Here is a 19,078-nt window from a genome sequence, read left to right as displayed (position 1 = left end):
TGTATAGAGTATTTGTCTAAAATTATTGACACTCTCTCATATATAATCTTTTGTCAATTTTGAAGAGCTCTGATTGGTTAGTTGGTGCTTGTCAGTCACCTGATCTGACCATAATTGATCAATATTCATTTACATAGCTGCATGTATGGGCTGTTTACGTTCAGGTGGAGCAGAACAAAAATTGATTAAATTGTGCTTTTAGTGAATGTCTCCTGATTGGTAGCATTTAGAGCTGCTCAGTTGCTTAAACCATATACCGGAATTCATTATTCAATAGCTACATGAAACTCCATGGTGGAAATGTGGAAAAGGTAGGAATGTTAGCTGAAAAATGTTGTATGTTGCACTTTGGATTTTCATAACGCCCTCACATTCATTAAAAACATTAAACATTGCAAGGTCACTGGAGGGAGCCATGTACACTGCTGTTATACGAAGGCACCTGATGTGTGCCTGTCTCTTTAAATCCCATTCTGGCTCTGGGTGTAGTGCGGGCGGCTGTCTCTAACGTCCTGTCGGTAAAAGGGGAAATCTGCCCCTGACTCTCCTGTTCCTCTTACAAGGCAGTTTTATTTTTTATTTATTTTTTTATTTTTTGCAAAGCTCTCTGTTGGATTAAGGACAAAGGGAGAGGAGGCACTCTGTCATCATAGCTAATAGAACAGGGAAGGCAGGACAGCCTTGCCAAACTAGCTTTCAGACAATGTAAGCAAAGGGGTGGAGTGGGCAGGGAGGGTGGGGCCTGCAAGGACAAATTGCACATAGCGTGCTGCAGTGATCCGGATCGAATACTAAGCAGACAAAAAAATTGCAGAGCCCTCTCTTTCTCTTTCCGTTTCGCCCTGCCGTGGCATGCGTCCTGAGCCCCTCAGCAGGACTGCAGTGGTTCCGTCACACTCCGGGCCCAGACAGAGGGTGCTTGAATGAAACGCAGGGGACAGCGCACAATGTCAGTTTACTGAAATACTCTTAGACCGGGTAAAGCATAGCACGCAACAGCGCTGATTCACAAACAGCACAGTGCAGTCTAATGCATTGTGCTGCGATTATGTGTTTTGGCACGTTGTGGTGTTGAGGGCATTAGTGGCAAAAAATGTGGGAAATTCTGGCATGAGCAAAAGAAGACTGACGCGAGTATTTTACGGGCTAATGTACAAGAGGTTACTAGAGACTGCCAAAGGCTTCATTGTTAATTTTTGTGGATGAGTCTGTGAGGAGAAACAGGGGCTGATACTAGCAGTCTCCTGCATTACACTCCCTGTGTTCTCCTTCTCATTCCCAACCTGGCCTTTCCACTTATGAACCTCCATTTCAGACCCATTCTTTTATTGGAGTTCCCACATCTGTGCCCATACTGATCCCATTCCTTGATGGTGCTCCTCTCTCCACACCATGGCCCACTTATCTTATTTTACACTGCGCTAAATGTACATGCTGTCTTTCAGTGAGCCCGTCATTCAGTATACAACTAAAAGTGAATCAGTGATCAACCCACCAAAATAAAAGATCTAAGATCCCTCATTTACTGTGTACTCTATTACCATCACATTCATTTAGAAGATGGCATTTGAATGTCTAAAATGTTGCTTTATTAGGGTACACTGTGCATATAGGTTGTGCTACAGACCAACCCCCCACTGCAAACTGAATGTATATTCCCTGGATGAGCAGCAACATATATTATTAAAAGCATATGCGCTGCAGAGTAGTTCCTATCGAACAGAGGGGTGTGTGTGGACTGTGCTAACACTACAATGCATTCGTGGTTCAGGATGTTCCATCTTTTTTTTCATGAGGTCAATGTCTCCACGTCTCTTCTTCTAAAGTCATTGGTTTGTCTGCCCCCCCCCCCAGCCCCCCCTACCCCCCAGCCCCCCCCCCCCGGCGTCCCCCCCGGTCTCCGCTAAGTGAGCCCTTCCTCCCGCGCCCCTGTGGCTGGGCCCAGGCGGCCCGGCGCTGGGCTGGGCTCGGCGGCGTCTCCCAGGTGTGCTGACAGCGTGTGTGGGTGTGCGGCTTCCTGCTCCCTGCTTTGACTTGCTCTCTCCGAGCAGCTGTAGTCAGCTCTCCAAATCCTACACTTGGGAATTGCCTCAAGCTCCCCTCCCCCCCCCCGAACACCACATCTCCTGGGCCCACGTGTCCATGTTCCTCTGGCACACAAAATTGATTTGCCCTACAATTACATCACACAGGTGGCATGCACGGACCTGCCGGGGAAACCATAATTCCGTTCCGCCTCCCTATAAATCAATCGATCAATAAAGCGATCAATGCGCTTTCTTTGCCGACAGCTAAGTACGCGTGGAAGTCGATACACGGCTAAAACATTTGCACCTTTTTGCGCCACCCGGTAGTACCCATTGTGCTGCTCTGTGATTGTTCCAAATGAATGGGTGATGAATTATTAATCGCTTTAGTATTTGATACATATTGATGCCGCTTCACCTCTTCCCCACCTCTCTGAATGGGTATGGCGTGTCCCCTCTCCCTCCCCATTCCATCGCCTCTCCATTTCACACACTGTCTCTCCCTCTCAGGGGGGTGCTCGGTCACAATCTCGGTTTGTTCTCTCCATTGTTTCCTCTGCACCCCTCTTCCGGTGAGCCTCCTGCACCGTGGCTATGAGCGGGCACTTATACACCTATGGTGGTCATTAGCGGAGACACAGAGACCCGGAACCTTGTCTCGTGATGTTACGTTTCATTGACATTATCCACGCGCACAGCGAAACAGCCCCTGAACCGGTTCGTCGTTAACTCTCTTTCTCATGGGAGCAATAGTTAAGGCATCAGCTTGACTTTAACCCTGCATCCTTTCAGCGCTCTTCCCGGACCAATGACCCATTGTTTGCATCAGTCCTTATGGAAGCAGTTGGTTGTTTCGTCTTCATTTTGCTGGAGTGCAATGGGCAAGCGCGCCTTCCAGAAAGCACAATGAATGTGCTCGCGACGTGATGGATGCCCACCGGAATCAGTCACAAGGGGGCCATCTCAAGTGCTCTGGACTGTGAAATGGATGAGGCGCAGGTGTAGCCAGACTGTAATTCATCACAGCCATAATACACTGTCCCTCCATCGGAGACCCCTTCTTTGACCCCCTCATCTGAATTTGTGTTGGCTGTTGTAGTATATAGTGAGTGGTGGCAATGTCATTATCCTTGACCCCTAATAGTTTTGTTTTGTGTGTGCGCGTGGTTTCGAACTATTTTCAATAGTTGCATTTCTGCTGTGATTGTTGCAATGCTTCTAACAAGGTTTCATAGTCCATTACTTCTAAAAAAATTAAATGAAGGGCAGAGGTATGATGTAGTGTTTGGGAAAGTCTACTTGCTTCCAGAAGGTTGCAGGGTCAAGTTTTGGCTGTCCTGTTATTTCCTTGAGCAAGTAAATGACCAAACAGCTTCAGTGCTTATCCAGCTATATGCATTGATACAGTATGTAAAATGTAATTTTACAATGTAAAAATATAAGCTATATAGGTCTCCCTTGATGAAGCCATCTTAGAAACAGCAGTATTGTTTCACTATGTAATAACAGTTATGATAATTTTGGTTACATTAGTGCTTACTAAAGCAGTCCGCTAGGTGTAAGACTGTTCCATATTGACACGTGACAACCAGTGCTATCCACTGCATTACCTTACCAGCTCCAGAGCACAATTGCAGAACAAGGTTGATCACTATTTGGCAGAGGATAGTTCTGTTCAGAAGCAGACTGTGTATCGCAGGAGGGAGCAGTATTTGGCTGGTCTCTGTCCTTGGTGCTGAAAAGAAATCTGCGGTGGCCAGACATTTTGTAGTCTGCTTGCGAAAGAGCAGAAAGCACTGTAATTTGCTGCAGTATATATTACCATCAGGGTTGCTGTCAAAATCATTACACACGCACACACGCATGCATGCACGCACACACACACACATACATAAACATGCACACGCACACACACACAGACACACATACACATGCACAATGTCTCAAATCTTTTGCGTTGGGTCACAGCTGTACAACACAACACGCGTGCAGTACTGCTACCCTTCCTGCATATTTCCTCCATCACCTTCCTTCAGAAAGAGTCATTGTGTTTGCATACAGATATTTATTATTTCCACATGGCTGTGGGCTTTTTGTGCTACTGCACTATGCTGTATAAGGAGAGCGTGCTTTGTGATTTTTGCTTTGTATTTGCAGGGCATCATCTGCCTCACTTTCTCCCCTCTGTGTTTTCCTCCTCTCCTCCACTCCCCCTTCCTTCTCTCCTCCACTCCCCCCTTCCTCCTCTCCTCCACTCCCCCTTCCTTCTCTCCTCCACTCTCCCCTTCCTTCTCTCCTCCACTCCCCCTTCCTTCTCTACTCCTCTCCTCCACTCCCCCTTCCTTCTCTCCTGCACTCCCCCTTTCCTTGTCCACCTTGGGTATCCATTGGTCCGTGTCATTATGGTGCAGTAAAGAGAGAGAGGGACAGAAAAAGGGCTTCAGAAGATGCATTAGCATCAAGCGATAGAGTGCTCCTCCTCCCGCAGCCCCGCTCGGTCTCTCTCTCTCTCTCTCTCTCACACACACACACACACACAGGCGCACACAGTCACACATGCTCACTAAGTAGATTAAATTAGCGGTCAAATCATGTTGGATTTTCCTGGAGACGTTTTCTCCATTTACTTCCAAATGAAATAAAAACTAACCAACGCACTCATATCAAAATCACAGAAGATCCAGAGGGCCCATGTTCAAAGCGACATCTTTTACAGATATTAGATTGGATAGATAGCATGCATAGGTTCAATCTATTGATTTTTTTGGCAAAGGCTTCCAGTACTCAGTTCCTTTGTCTATTTCACAAATGCATGATTTGTTACTAGCAGCTACATAGCTCACGATTGCTATAAATAATCAAATAAATTGTACTGATAAATAATACAATAAATTATGAAGGATGAAGGATGAATTGCTATAAATAAATTAGTAAGGGGCAATAATAGTAAACAATAACAGTGGCAGATAAATAAAAATCATTGAGACATAATAATTATGATTAGCAATATTTAATGACAAGGATACAGTATAGCAGTTTCAGTAAACATGTCGGTGGTGTTAATTGGAGTAAAAATATTCCCTGTTGTAAACGTAATGGAATTTAAATGACAGCAGTAATGTTAACAGTTTTCAAGAAAGGGAGACATTTTCATCGAGAGCATTAAGCATTTTCCATTGTCGGATACATTTAAAGCAGCAGTTGAAATGTTATTTAAAAGTATAACAACTAACTGAATAGCGGAAACAGTGGCAGCGTGGCTGGGACACTACAGAGAATCAAGCCTGGGCTACTTTATCACCTGTCTATGACCTGCAGGCTAGCTGAGGGACAGGACTGGTTTCATCCTGTGAAGAGTAAGGTGCGTTCAGAGCTCTCCATCAGCTCCTTCCAATGACCAACCATCTTTCCACAGGCTACCGAAATACATCTCCCGTAACAGGGCTGCCAATAATTTTGACCCATGTTTTTTGGGCAATAAAACTATCTTTGAGCAATATTATATATTATTTCTTGCAATTTTTTGCAGAAAACACTACTATTTTGTACAGTATACACTATACACACATCCAAACCAGTGATGCAGATGTAGGACAAAATACTAATGAATAATAACCTATGTAAAGGCAATGGACTCCACACATTTGGAGCTCCCAAAAAAACAAGAATTTATAATAAATGCACCATAATATAATAAAAATTTGCACATGAAAGTCCATCACAGGTTGAAATGTTCATTATGAAAAGAGGCTGAAAAATGTGAACCTGAAATACAGATAAACGCATGCACAGAAGACATAGATATAGAGAGAAATGCATAGATTCAACAGAAAATAGAAAAAGGCAAGCATTACCTTTAGCCAAAACACAGAGGGCACTGTTTCTCTCTCTCTCTTTCTCGCTCCCTCTGTCTGTAACCTCTTTGCTGTCCTACATGTTTCTGCATTACATTCGGTCACTTATCCTCCCTTTCTCTGCCTCCCCTGCCTTCCTGTCCCCCACTTTCTTTGCCTCCCCTCTGCATCTCTGCATGCTGTTCTTCTCCATGTCTATCACTCTTCCCCTTTGTGACATAGATAAGTCACTTCTGCATTAATGCATTTTGATGAGCTCACTAGTGCTGCACCAAATGCATTAACTCACCCTGTCAAGCTAATTGATAGTAATTGCATTTTTTGATATTGTGTCTCCTCTCTGTTAACATTTCCCTTATTTGCAGCATTTCCACTATTGCTTATTCTAGCCTCTTCCTTTCCACCCTTCCCTTGCCCCATTTATTTCTGTCTTCATCTGTCTATGTCTTCCTCTTTCCTCCTCTTCCCCCATCTTGGTACAGATAAGCAGTCAGCATTGAACTGACAGCAGAACTCATGAGATTAGTGAGGGAACTTTCTTGATTTTTCTGTGTATGTATGGGAGAACCGTGTGCAAATATGCTTGATGTATAAGTGTAGTCATTTGCTTTTGTGTGTGACTAGACTTACTACACAGTTGTTGACTGCTGAGAGAGAAAGAGAGAGGAAGAGAGAGTATAGGCACGAGTGTATATAGAAAATATTGATTATTACAGAAAAAATCTTTACGTGGTGTTTAATCTAGGGAGATATTTTTTTGAAATGCTACCAGAAGTCAAACATTTTCCATGAAATATGTTTTAGGTTAGCCTTGGTACTGGATTTATTTGTGCATTGGTAAACAGCTGCTGCATGTATATACCTACAGGTATTGTTTTCCCGAAGAACAAAGGATGTGTCTACATGGTGTACTACACTATGTGTCTGACTCTCAGACTGATACTTAGAAAGTCTAACTGGCATACTGACATTTACTGACTGGGCTTTGGTACGTAAACATTGACACCAACAACAGGGGGGATTGATGGAGAAAGAACCTGGGCAGTGAGTGAGTAACAGGGGAAAAGCACTGTGGTAATCTGGAAACTAGGTCACATTGAGACTAGTGAGAAACATGGCAGAGGGAGAGAGAGGCTGAGTAATAGGAGAGAGAGAGAGAGAGAGAGAGAGAGAGAGAGAGAGAGAGAGAGAGAGAGAGAGATTGACACAAGGAAGAGTAGCAGCTATGAGAGAAGAAGAGGAAGAAGAAGAAGAAGAAGAATGCTGGGCTGGTGGATATAAAAGGGTAAGGGTGTCACACTTCTTTTCTTCCATCTATCACTATTATTATATTATCTTATGTCTTATCTCTGTGCCCCCAAAAGCTTTAACACAATCATTATCTGTGAGTAAAGGTTTGAGTTTGAATTTGGGAATTAAGCAAAAGTCCAGAATCAAGACAAAAACATATATTAAATTAACAATACTGTGATCTGTACAGTAAAATTTAAATTTTGAGCCCCTGTTCAGACCGTATTTATTTTTCACTATGAAGTTGCGTCACTTTTGTCCATGGCAGTGTAACTATTTATATATACTACTCATAAATATATGATTTATTTATATAATAATAATTTATTTATGGGTCATGTGCTTCTATCCAGTTTATGAATTTAATTCTGACCGCATTTATTTGCCACAGTCTCACTGTGTGTGCTAAAATTACACATTTTGACTCATGCATCTCTCTCTCAACCTCAGTCTCCTGGCTGTTATTTTGAAATATAATTTCTTCCTTCCACTCATTTGTCTTCCTCCTGTTTATTATCTTAACTTCAATATAAAGTACAAATCCTTCTGTGAACAGATGTAGAGTCCACAGCAATTGTCAAAACAGCTGCCAGACATGGAGCAAAGATTAGCATATGAGCCTGCCACTGAGCCCACAGTTGTATGCATAGGTGGAAAGATGTATTCTACTGTATGAGGAAACACGCAGATACAAGCTGCATGTTTCCACTGGAAGCTTGTTACATGTGGGACCATGAGACCGGGACAGATTCTGACTGTAATCAAGTTATTGACCCTGTTGTGTGTCTGCTGTTGTGATCTCAGGTTTTCTCTCATCCACAAAGCTCTCTGCACCAGCCCCTGCCTAACCTACATACGTCCATTTGTGTTTCTTGAAAGTATACATTGTTGACACTGCAACTAAGACTGAGGGACAATGTGAGAGAAACAGGTAGATAATACAATATTTAAACAGTGGCTGAATGGACAGTGCAATGTTACATTGTGATGTGCTCCTGAGAGAGCAATAATTGTAGTAGCTCGCAAGAGTTTAATCGGGGACAGGTACATGCGTGAAGTGAAGGAAGAGACAGAAAGGACAGTTGGAGCACAGGAGAAATGCCAATCTGTCAAACATATCTGCCTATACGTCTATTCTACTGGAAAACCTATTGTTTAAACTGTTTAATAAAATAATATGTGGTCATTTTTTTGGTACTAGTGTTATTTTCTGACATGCAAATATTGCTGGTAAATATGTCTGTGTATGCTGTTGTCCAATGTTAAGTGTCTATTTGTCATAACTGTTAGCTTGTTTTGGTGGTCAAATGTTAAGGTAAGAGGAAGAGGGCAAAGAGGAGTCCTAGCTATAATTAAGCATATCACAATGCCTTATAAACACAAAAAGTGGATCTCAAAAGAGAAAATAAAAAATGGACCAGGAGAGAAAGCCAAGTAGCCAGCAATCGCCAAACCCACAACTGGACCTGATCAAAAAGTATATCTGCCTATGGAAATATCTTCCCTACTCAACTGCTGTCTTTCAGGACATGTTTTAAAATTGGATCATCAACACACACCTCAGTCTCCTAACTTGTGAAAATGCTTATTGTGGAACATCATCCTGTATCGTTTGGTAAGGTGTGTTTGCTACTGCAGTTGTTATGACATTGCCTGCAGAATGCTGTTTAAATGAATGAATTATTATTTTTTATAAAAATGAATCAATAGCTACCTGAGGAGCAGAATCGAGCTGGACAAACTGAATGGGCTGGTTATAGGCTACTTTCAGTCAAGAGCATCAGAGCTTGAGAGCTGAATTTGAAGGAGATTGCTGATGGTTTTGTAAATGTAGGCTCATTGGATACCCTTCAAATAACTGAATAGATTAAGTACTTGTCAAGCGGGTTTTTTGTTGGGTTTCTTATGGTGCCAGCTAGATGAAAAAACACAGGGCCAAGTTACATTAAGTTATTTTGGAAACATTGGGCAACATTACTTTGGAATACTGCATGTTTAATGTGTGTGTGTTAAGAAAGCCAATATTGTTTGTTGTAACTCGGCCTCATTTTGATATCAATCCCTTTAACAGGAAACCTAGATTTTGCAATGCGTTAGACCTACTCATTTTTGTATGTTGGTAGAAGCTCTATAGGCCTCTCTAACATCAATGTAAAAATGGGGCATTTGCATGGTCGCTACAGTAGCCTAGTCAAGACGTAGTTAACACCAGAAAAGCCACAGTGGTCAATTTGACCATTGCCACTTTAAGAAAATCAATAAATGTTCTGTCACAATCATAAATAATGTATAAACAACATTCTAATATGTCAGTTTTGTGTGTGTATCCTGTGTTTGTATTGGCTGATGTAACTAAAACTCTAATGGGATGACAAATTCTTTGCGGGCCTGGAGCTTTTTTAATAATGTTATATGTTAATAATGTTATTTTAATAATGCTAAGAACCTATAATGTAATAATGTAATTGGAAGGGGAAAAAAGAAGGAATAACAACAAAATCCCCTAAGTTTGGGGCATTATTGTGTGTGTGAAGTTGTTTATGAATTATGTCTGTTGACATGGGGTTAGAAGGTGCAGAAGTTCATGTTATTAAGGGCTGGGAATCTGTGGTCATTGTGGTTATTGCTGTAGGAAACCCTGAATAGTGCCAAATGGCAGTGTATAGGTGTGGGGCATAACTTGGCGGATGGCATACCTGCCATCCCAAAATTAAGCCAACATGAGTCGGTTTTATCTTCTGAAAGGGAACTGTGAAGTATGCAGACACATGCAATAATAGGCCATCATCCTGTCCTAACACCAACTTCTGTCTCTTGTGAATTTCTTGTTTATACGCATGTGCAATGTGTTCGTTTTGAATTTGCCCTGCCTTGTTATTTTTTATTTTGGATATCTGATATGTGGGACACATTTCTCATAAAACTAGCTTTTTTCAGTGAGTAATCTCTGTGTATTTTGATGAGCATATTTTCATTTTGGTTCAAATTACCTGCTTGGTATAAATAAGTTCCTGAATTAGTCCTATAAGTTTCACAGAGAATATGCCAGTCCATGGTCATTTTCAAAATGGCATCTCAGCAGTTAATTTAATGATGACTTATACTTGGGTTTCCTGATCAAGCCTGTGTACCTTTTAAAGGGATAGTTCACTTTCCCTATACAGTAAAAAGGTCTATTTTCTTCCTTTAAACTGCAAATCTGCTATTGCCTGATACTGGCCATGATGCTTGCAGGTCATGAAAAACATCTGTGAGTTTCTGAAATATCGTTCAATGCTCATAAAAAATGATCTGGGCCAATCAAAAACATACACTTAAACTGAAATAATTTCAAACCACAAGAACACAAGAAAAAAATACACTGCATTCTATAAATGCATATATTCTGAGGACCTTTTTTTAAGATTACCATGGGTGATGGCCCAGACTTCAACCACATCAAAATAATTACTGCTCTTTCTTCTTCTTCTCAGTGTCTGACATTTGTATTGTTTATTGATTACAATATTTACACAGTTATTGGTAGGACTGCAAGATTGAAAGAGAAGTGCTTATTTGGATGAAAAGTCGAAAGGGAGATCTAGCTAGCTTGGTCAACATGAGTAAATTAACACAGAAATCGCTCCTAGGGTTTAAAAAAAATATTAATATTCTGTGTGGAAAAAATCAGAATGACAAAGCATTATTTATTGTATTTTATTTCATCCTGCTAATCCTGCTGTTTCATCCCACTTCTGTTACAAGTGTCATAATAATATAATTATGAATGACATACATTTACTGTATTGTGTTATGCAGATCTTGAGATGTCATGCATTTTAAAAATGCAGTATTCCATGGGCTAGCGTGACCTCTGGGACGATAATGTCTATAAGGGATCCATCTATCTTGGCAGCCAATACAGTCTAGGACAGTGAAACCCAAATCTGGCCCACAAGGCTAGTAGCACTGCTCTTTTTCTTTACTACTCAATAGTTAATTGATTGATTAATGCTACTGATTGGCCTGAGATTTAGCTCACCTAGTGTCCCAAATTTAAATCAGTCTTGACTCCTGATTAGAGGGAAAAAATGAAAACCAGCAGTACTACTGGCCTCATGAGTCAGATTTGAGTAGGACAGTGTGATTGTTTGACAGAATATTGTTTTTAACCACTAACAATGTGTTTGATCTTTGCATCACATGCTTATTGTTTATGTTTCTTTCCAAAGAGAATAAAATTATGAGAGCATCCAAGACCTTCATGCTACCATTAACGATTAACCAAAAAGATTTGGAAATGTCATTTCTTCAGAAACCGGAGGCAAAAGCAGTTTTAAACATTATGTACATTACAGTAAATGAGCTAGCACTGACATAACATAATTAATCCCTGCGGAAAATCAATTGTTATCAACCCTAAAAATCTAACAGCACTGTAGTCATTTATAGCATATGCACTGTAATCCAGTTCTTACAAAGAATTGAAATGTAAATGTTGTGAAGCTCCTAAGCATTGCATAATGTCAAAAGGATGATAACCTGTCCTTGGGAATGCTCTCCAAGATCACAATGTTCTGGCTTCATCACAGTGTATTGTATTATTTTTCCAAATGTTCCATTAGACATTAGTCTAGGACTACTTGTCATTATTCAATGAACACATGTATTTCCAAAGTCATTTTTCATACAAGGCATTTTAATTAGTGGATGCAATAAATAATATATTCAAAAAGGTGGTTATGTTAATTTTTGTAGACAACAAGTCAATAAGTAGAATGTTGTGCTAAGTACCCAGTGTGACTAATGCTTTTCATTTAACTTTAGGGCATAATGTGATGGATTTGTGAAATTAGTTAATGTTAATAATAGATCCTGGGAATTAGTTTGACAGTTTTGGTTATCTGAAGGGGGCCTTTCAAACCTTAACTCGGCTGGTTTTCATCAAAAAATGTAAAAATGGATTTGACTCTAGGTAGTTAGATATGATCTCAGATAGCCATGCAGATTTCCATGTGTGTTTGTTTGTAATTTTAACTGCAGCCTGTGAATGGAATATATCAATGGACTGCATGTGCAGCTCTGCAGTATGTTGACTGTGAATGTGAGTAGAATCCATTGATTTTTTTCTCAGCGAGCATCGCTGGAGATCTGATAAGGCGTTTCCCAAAACGACTGCTGTTCTGCAGATATACCTCTCAAAGAACCGCAAGCACATGCACTAGCAGCTACAAAGTATACATTTGGGGAAGTCGTAGAGCACACATAGGAACTAGAGGGGGTAGGAGGGGCCAGGTGGTGATGCCTGAAAAGTAGTGAGAAACAGCCTCTACTGCGCATGTTGAGTGCAGAAGAGCTTGCTGTCCATTGAATTTAATGTAGAAATCCAAGGTGATTTAACAACCAAAGAAAGCCTCATCAGTCTGTTTTTTGTGATCATCAATTTCATTATGTGGAGTAGTTTGTGAAGCAATGGTTGTCTTTGTCCAGACGTTTTGGTAAAATATTAAAATGTACATATTTTATTACATGTCTCCACAATCTGCTTTTCATATGAAACATAATGCGCATTAATTGAGTTTCAAAATATCATCGGGGAAGTTTCATTTTGCCTTCAAAATCTGATATTGCCCATTCACTTTCATGGGAGGTCCAATGATTTGCACTGAACAGTTGCGGTATAGGCCTACTCCAGGGGCTTCAGAAGCTTTAGAAGACATGCTTTCCAGTCTAGTTGAATATGCATGTCTATGGGGGAGTGGCAATAAAGGAGACGTACAGTGAATGAGGGTAAGAGATGGCTGGACAAGAGTTGGAGGGAGGGGTTTAGGGAGAATGGGGGATATACAGTATAGTGGCTGGGGAAAAGCTAGTTAGAGATTTTATGTGTGAAAGAAGGAGTTATAGGCATATAGGGAAACAGAAAAGGAAAAATTATCACAGAATGTTTTTACAGGGAATGGGGCACTGCTAGAGTAGATGAGAAAACTACTGAAGGAGAAAAACATATGTATTAAGCGTCTATGATCAGCTACAGAGGAGGAATCCATGGTGCAACAGTACGAATGAGACAGTCAAACACATACCACATACCATTACCAGATGTTTATTGATCTAGACCAATAGGTTGAAGATGGAGGGAGACAGGCAGACAGGATATACAGGAAGCAGTGCACAGTGACGGATCAATGTACATATTTCTGCACTAGCACATACATGACACCCATGTTTTGATTTTGATATGCATGCAGTGCAATCAGGACCATAATTTATGATTCATAATTTCAGCTCTCTCTCTCTCTCTCTCTCTCTCTCTCTCTCTCTCTCTCTCTCTCTCTCTCTCTCTCTCTCTCTCTCTCTCTCTCTCTCTCTCTCTTTCTTTCTCTCTTCTCCCCTAAAGCCTCATCACAGTGTAATGTGCCAAGTAATCAGTCTTATAGTCATGCAGTATTGAGCCATCCTATTTTTTAACACATTGTCCCCTTTTTTTCCCAATTCGGAATGTCTAACCACATTTACCAATCACACTTGCTGCAAACCCAAGTATGAATGAACTTCAGCAAGCAGACTGTAGGTGCTGATTGACAAGCAGGGGTCACTGGTGAGCATTCACGCAGTCATTTATCACCCTCCAGGAGTGCCCGCCGCTGTCTGCACTGTAACAATCCAGATTAGATTCCAGACCACGGGGCTCATCCAGACACTGAAACAGTGCCTTAACAAGATAAGCCACCCAGCAGCTTCCGTAATTCTGTTTTGTCCTTACGTACACCCTATTCTACTTTCATTGTCAATCTGCATATCCTGCAGTATTCAATTAGCAAGTCTATTTGAAAATTTTTCAGCTTATCAGTTATAATGCCCTGTAGAGTCGTTCAGTCAATCAATGGTGACATCCGCTTTTTTAAACTTAACTTAACAGTAAATTTTAATACCCCCTTGAGTCCAGCCTGCACAAATTCGAACACCTCCCCCCAGTTCATTGTGTTTTTATCAACACCTTTTCTGCTCTCTCTGTTTTATCCTCCAGTATGTGGCATTCGGCTCCCTCCTGTTTATCCTCATCTCCATCTCCACCTTCTGCCTGGAGACGCATGAGGCCTTCAACACCATCTACAACAAGACAGAAAATGTGACGGTGGGCGATGTCACACGGGAGGAGACTGTCTTCGAGGTGGTCACCGACAGCTGGCTGACCTACGTGGAAGGTGTGTGTGTCATCTGGTTCACCATTGAGGTCCTGCTCCGTGTCATTTTCTGCCCGGACAAGGCTGAGTTCTTCAAGAGCGCCCTCAACATCATCGACTTTGTTGCAATCCTGCCTTTCTACCTGGAGGTGGGGCTGAGTGGCCTTTCCTCCAAGGCGGCTAAGGACGTGCTGGGCTTCCTGCGAGTGGTGCGCTTTGTTCGAATCCTGAGAATCTTCAAGCTGACCCGACATTTTGTGGGTCTGCGCGTCTTGGGCCACACCCTAAGGGCCAGTACCAATGAATTCCTTCTCCTCATCATCTTCTTAGCCTTAGGTGTCCTGATCTTTGCCACCATGATCTACTATGCTGAGAGGATTGGTGCTGACCCAAACGACCCCACTGCCAGTGCCCACACAAACTTCAAGAACATCCCCATTGGGTTCTGGTGGGCAGTGGTGACCATGACAACACTTGGCTATGGGGATATGTATCCAGTCACATGGTCAGGGATGTTGGTGGGAGCGTTGTGTGCTTTAGCTGGTGTGTTGACCATTGCTATGCCTGTCCCTGTCATTGTCAACAACTTTGGGATGTACTACTCCCTGGCCATGGCCAAACAGAAGCTGCCCAAAAAGAAGAACAAGCATATCCCCAGGGCACCCCAGCCTGGATCGCCCAACTACTGCAAACCTGATGCCCTTGCAATGGCCACTGCCTCACCCCAGAGAATCCTCGGAAATGTTTTGGGTGGGCTTGTTGGGTCAGGAAATGTTGGAGGAGACTGTCCCCTGGCACAAGAAGAAATTATTGAAATCAACAGAGGTGAGTGTTTATGCTGTGAGTGTTGAATGGAAACACCATGACTGATCCAAATGCTTTTCTTATGATTTAACCACATTTTCTCCCAAATTTGGAATGCTCAGTCACATTTTTATAGACAAGCAGCAGGGTAGCATAATAGTTATGGAATTGGCTTGCACTTCCATGGGTGTATGTTTGATTCCCAGCTCAGGCACTGCTGTTGTATTCTTGACCAAGTTACTTAACCTGAATTGCTCCAATAAATATCCAGCTGTGTAAATTGATATGATACTTTATAAATGTAAAATCCACGTGCTCTCCTCCAGAACATGTTAGCCACCACTCATCACACTGTAGTTCACAAGTTGAGCTTGCACAGACGGCAGGTGGTACTGGTGAGCACTGAGATTCTGTTATCCCAGCTGACTGAAAATCTCTGGGAAATTCTAGAGCCAGTTGTTGCCATGCAGCACTGCCAACCACAGTCAGCACTGTCATGGTCCAGAATCAGTAGAAGACTGTGGGGTCCATCCATGAACAAGAACAGTTCTTAAACAGGATGAGCCGCCCAACAACCCTGATCCATATTCTTGAGAGTAAAGATTTAGTCAGCTTACATAAGATTTCATAAAAATAATATACTGAGGTATTGTATTCAGACAAACCATAGCCATAAAGTATAAGCACGGAGCTTGTACTGTCTTCACATAAATAAATGCTGTAAGAACATCTGCAACTCATTGCATTACACAAATGCCCATGAAATTACATAGTGTACATTGTTGCACACATTTCAATAATGCTGTGCGTTGTTTAAAGTTAATATCTGCATGGATTCATATTCTTTGGCATCATCTGATAAGCACATTAAGATAGAAATATAATATCCTTCAAACATATTCATCAACACATTTTCAGATTTGATTGGATTGGTGGCCTGTGCAGGGAGTATTCCTGTCTCTCGCACAATGCATGCTGGGATAGACTCCAGCACCCCCCGCGACCCTGACCAGGAATAAGCGGGCATAGATAATGGATGGATGGATGGATTTTTAAGTGGGAAATTGTGTTTTGGTGTTTATCAGTCCAAATAGTAGTCTCTTATCTGAATAACTTCACAGTTTTATCAACATTATTATCTTTCCTCTGAAAAATCTATGCCTTGTCCCTCCCTTAAGGTTGCCTTCATTTGAGTGCACACTTGCATGTATGTCCACACTTACTCAAATGCTTAGTCTGCCTGAAAGTAATTTTCACAAACTACATGACAGAAATGACTTGATACCAGCAATCTGTAAATTTCTGCCTATTATTTAACGGTAGTAACATGCAATACTGGATAACTATTTAGTTGTAAAATGCGTCTGTAAAACATCTGAGTTTGATGAAAGAGAGAAATTAAATTGAACGTGGACCTGGACTTTATGCCTGGCCAGGGATTCAGCAGTGCTTAAGATTAAATCAGAACTTTCCAAACACAATGATTGCATATTGCAGACATGGTGCTGAGGGTGGCTCACCTTTGCCTGACAAAGGGGCTTTGGTTCTGGTCCTGAGGTAAGGCACCATCAGCTCTCCTTTGTCATTTATGATCAGTTGGTGAGTTCATGTCGCCAGAAGTAAAGCCAAGTAATACATTTTTCTTTCATTCAGGAAATTGAGAGGTACAGTTATCAATCTGGATTTGTTCAGAAACTTGTCCCACACAAAGAATGGTATTTCAAAGATGCTTTTTTTGCATCATATTGGGCATTATATTAAGGTAGTTCTTCTGTCTTAAGTTACTTGAATGGTATGGAAAATGATCTGACCAAATATGTCTTCAGAACTAATTAGGAGGAGAAACACAAGGAACATGAGAATTACAAGCATATAACTGGAACTAAACACATACAGGCAGCGCCATAATGTTTGAGAGAAAGACATATTTTTATCAATTTGGGTCTGTATTCCACAATTTTAGAAATTTTAGAAACAATTCACAGAGACATAAGCCAAATATTAGGCTAACTAAAACCAACTGTTTGGAACATCATTAAGAAGAAAGAGAGCTCTGGTGAGCTCAGAAATCACAAAAAGCCTGGTAAGCTAAGGTGACTCCCTATATAATGAATACAATGAATCTGGAGACATTTTGTTGAACTTGAGCAGATAAGATGCTTCAATACACTTCATAATTAATTTTTTTGTTGCTATCAGGAGTTACATAATCAAGAAAGACAAGTGTTCGAGTATCTGTACCAGGCATACATGCCCAAACCATAACACCCCCCACCACCATGTTTCACAGCTGATGGGGGGTGCTTTGGTTCTTGGGCAGTTCCTATCAGCCTCCGTACTTTGCTCTTGCAGTCACTCTGACACAAGTGGATCCTGGTCTAATTTATCCACAAAACCTTTTTCCAGAACTTTGCAGGCTCTTTTATGTGCTTCTTAGCAAACTGTAAACTGGCCATCCTGCTTTTGCAGTGTAGCCTCTGTATTTCTGTTCGTGAAGTCTTCTGTGGACAGTGGTCACTGACAGATCCACACCTGCCTTCTGAAGAGTGTTTCCGATCTGTTGGACAGCTGTTTCAGGTTGTTCTTCATTATGGTGAGAATTATTCTGTCATCAACTGTAGAGTCTTTCTTGGCTTACCAGGGTCTATGTGATTTCTCGCCAGTGCTCTCTTCCTTCTTAATAATGTTCCAAACAGTTTATTTTGGTTAGCCTAAGGTTTGACCAATGTCTCTGACTGTTTTGTCTTATTTCTCTGCCTCATAATAGCTTCCATGACTTTCACTGGCACAACTGTGGTCCTCATAGTGACAAATGCTAATAACAGACTCCAAAAGCAATCAAAATGCTAGAATCAAAACTAGATACTGAAAGCTCTCTTATACCTGCACTGGACCAAACCAATCAGAAACACCTGTGATGTCATTTGTCCCAAACATTATGACACTCTGAAATGGAGGAACTATTTTTAAAAAGTATCAAAAAGGGTTTAGTTTGACAATCAAAATTATGAAAAAATACAAGTGGCAAACGGGTAGGGATTCCAGGCATTCTTGATGGTGAAGTTAAAAGCCCATATTGAACCATGGCAAGAAAAAGTAAAATGCGTTCATCACAGCACTTTAATGTCTACATGGTGAAACCAAAATGTATAGAAATGCCGTTAAATAAAATCTGAGAATGTGCAATTCACCACATGTGAATTGTTTGATTCCAAATCTAAAATTGTGGAGTATAGAGCCAAATCAATAAAAAAATATAAATATATGTTGTTGTCCCAAACATGGTTCTCACGGTCTATCAGATAAATAGATTAGTCTATGCCCTTATCATCAGACCCACTTTTATCATCACTAGCTCTAACGGGCAGCAATATTCTGAAGGCATCCATCTACCATAATGTGTGAATGCATAAAATAAATGTATTATGCCTTAGGGACCATTTGAATAAGGGCGGTAGCTTGCACAGCAATGAACCACGGGCACAATCAATGAAACCCTGCCCACAGGGTCAATTTCAACCACACTCTTTGATTGCCGCAGTTCACACCCAGCTAGTCAGATGAAAACAGGAAGAATCCCCTCAGCTGATTACTTCATACTGCTTTTGTGATGACTAACCAGCAAGTACCAGTCTGTCCCTTCAAACCAGGAAAATGTTGTGTAGTATTAATCAAATAAACTGTACTCACTATTGTGTGTCTGCTATCAGTACAACTGCTGTACTAGTACAGATATTTTGTGCCACCATTTACGTTTTGTACACAAGGACCTTCTAAACAAAAAGACTCATCTGTTGGAGGTGGTCTGAATGAGGTCCTCCTATGCCCTGCACTTTTATTTTGTAAATGTATGCCAGCAAACAATTTCACTTTCCAGTGTTGATCCCCTTTTTCTTTGGGTTAAGGTCTATGTCCTCATGGATAAAATGATCTGGCG

General features: G+C 41.2%; 1 protein-coding gene across 6 annotated transcripts in view; it reads left to right on the top strand.

Moving 5' to 3' along the window:
• Positions 1 to 19,078, top strand: part of LOC135248016 (potassium voltage-gated channel subfamily C member 1-like) — an 80,334-nt gene that overhangs the window by 18,321 nt on the left and 42,935 nt on the right. For all 6 annotated transcript variants that reach the window (XR_010328353.1, XM_064322102.1, XM_064322104.1 and 3 more), the window contains exon 3: positions 14,181 to 15,162. Coding sequence is in view for 5 of the 6 variants with exons in the window: in XM_064322102.1 (XP_064178172.1) it covers positions 14,181 to 15,162 (982 nt within the window). In the remaining variant the exon portion in view is untranslated. The remainder of the gene's footprint in view (positions 1 to 14,180; positions 15,163 to 19,078) is intronic.

The sequence above is a fragment of the Anguilla rostrata genome, chromosome 2 (genome assembly GCF_018555375.3).
Source record: "Anguilla rostrata isolate EN2019 chromosome 2, ASM1855537v3, whole genome shotgun sequence".
NCBI classification, from domain to species: Eukaryota; Metazoa; Chordata; class Actinopteri; order Anguilliformes; family Anguillidae; genus Anguilla; species Anguilla rostrata.
The sequence above is the reverse complement of the archived record's forward strand: the minus strand, read 5'-3'. Positions and strand labels throughout refer to the sequence as shown.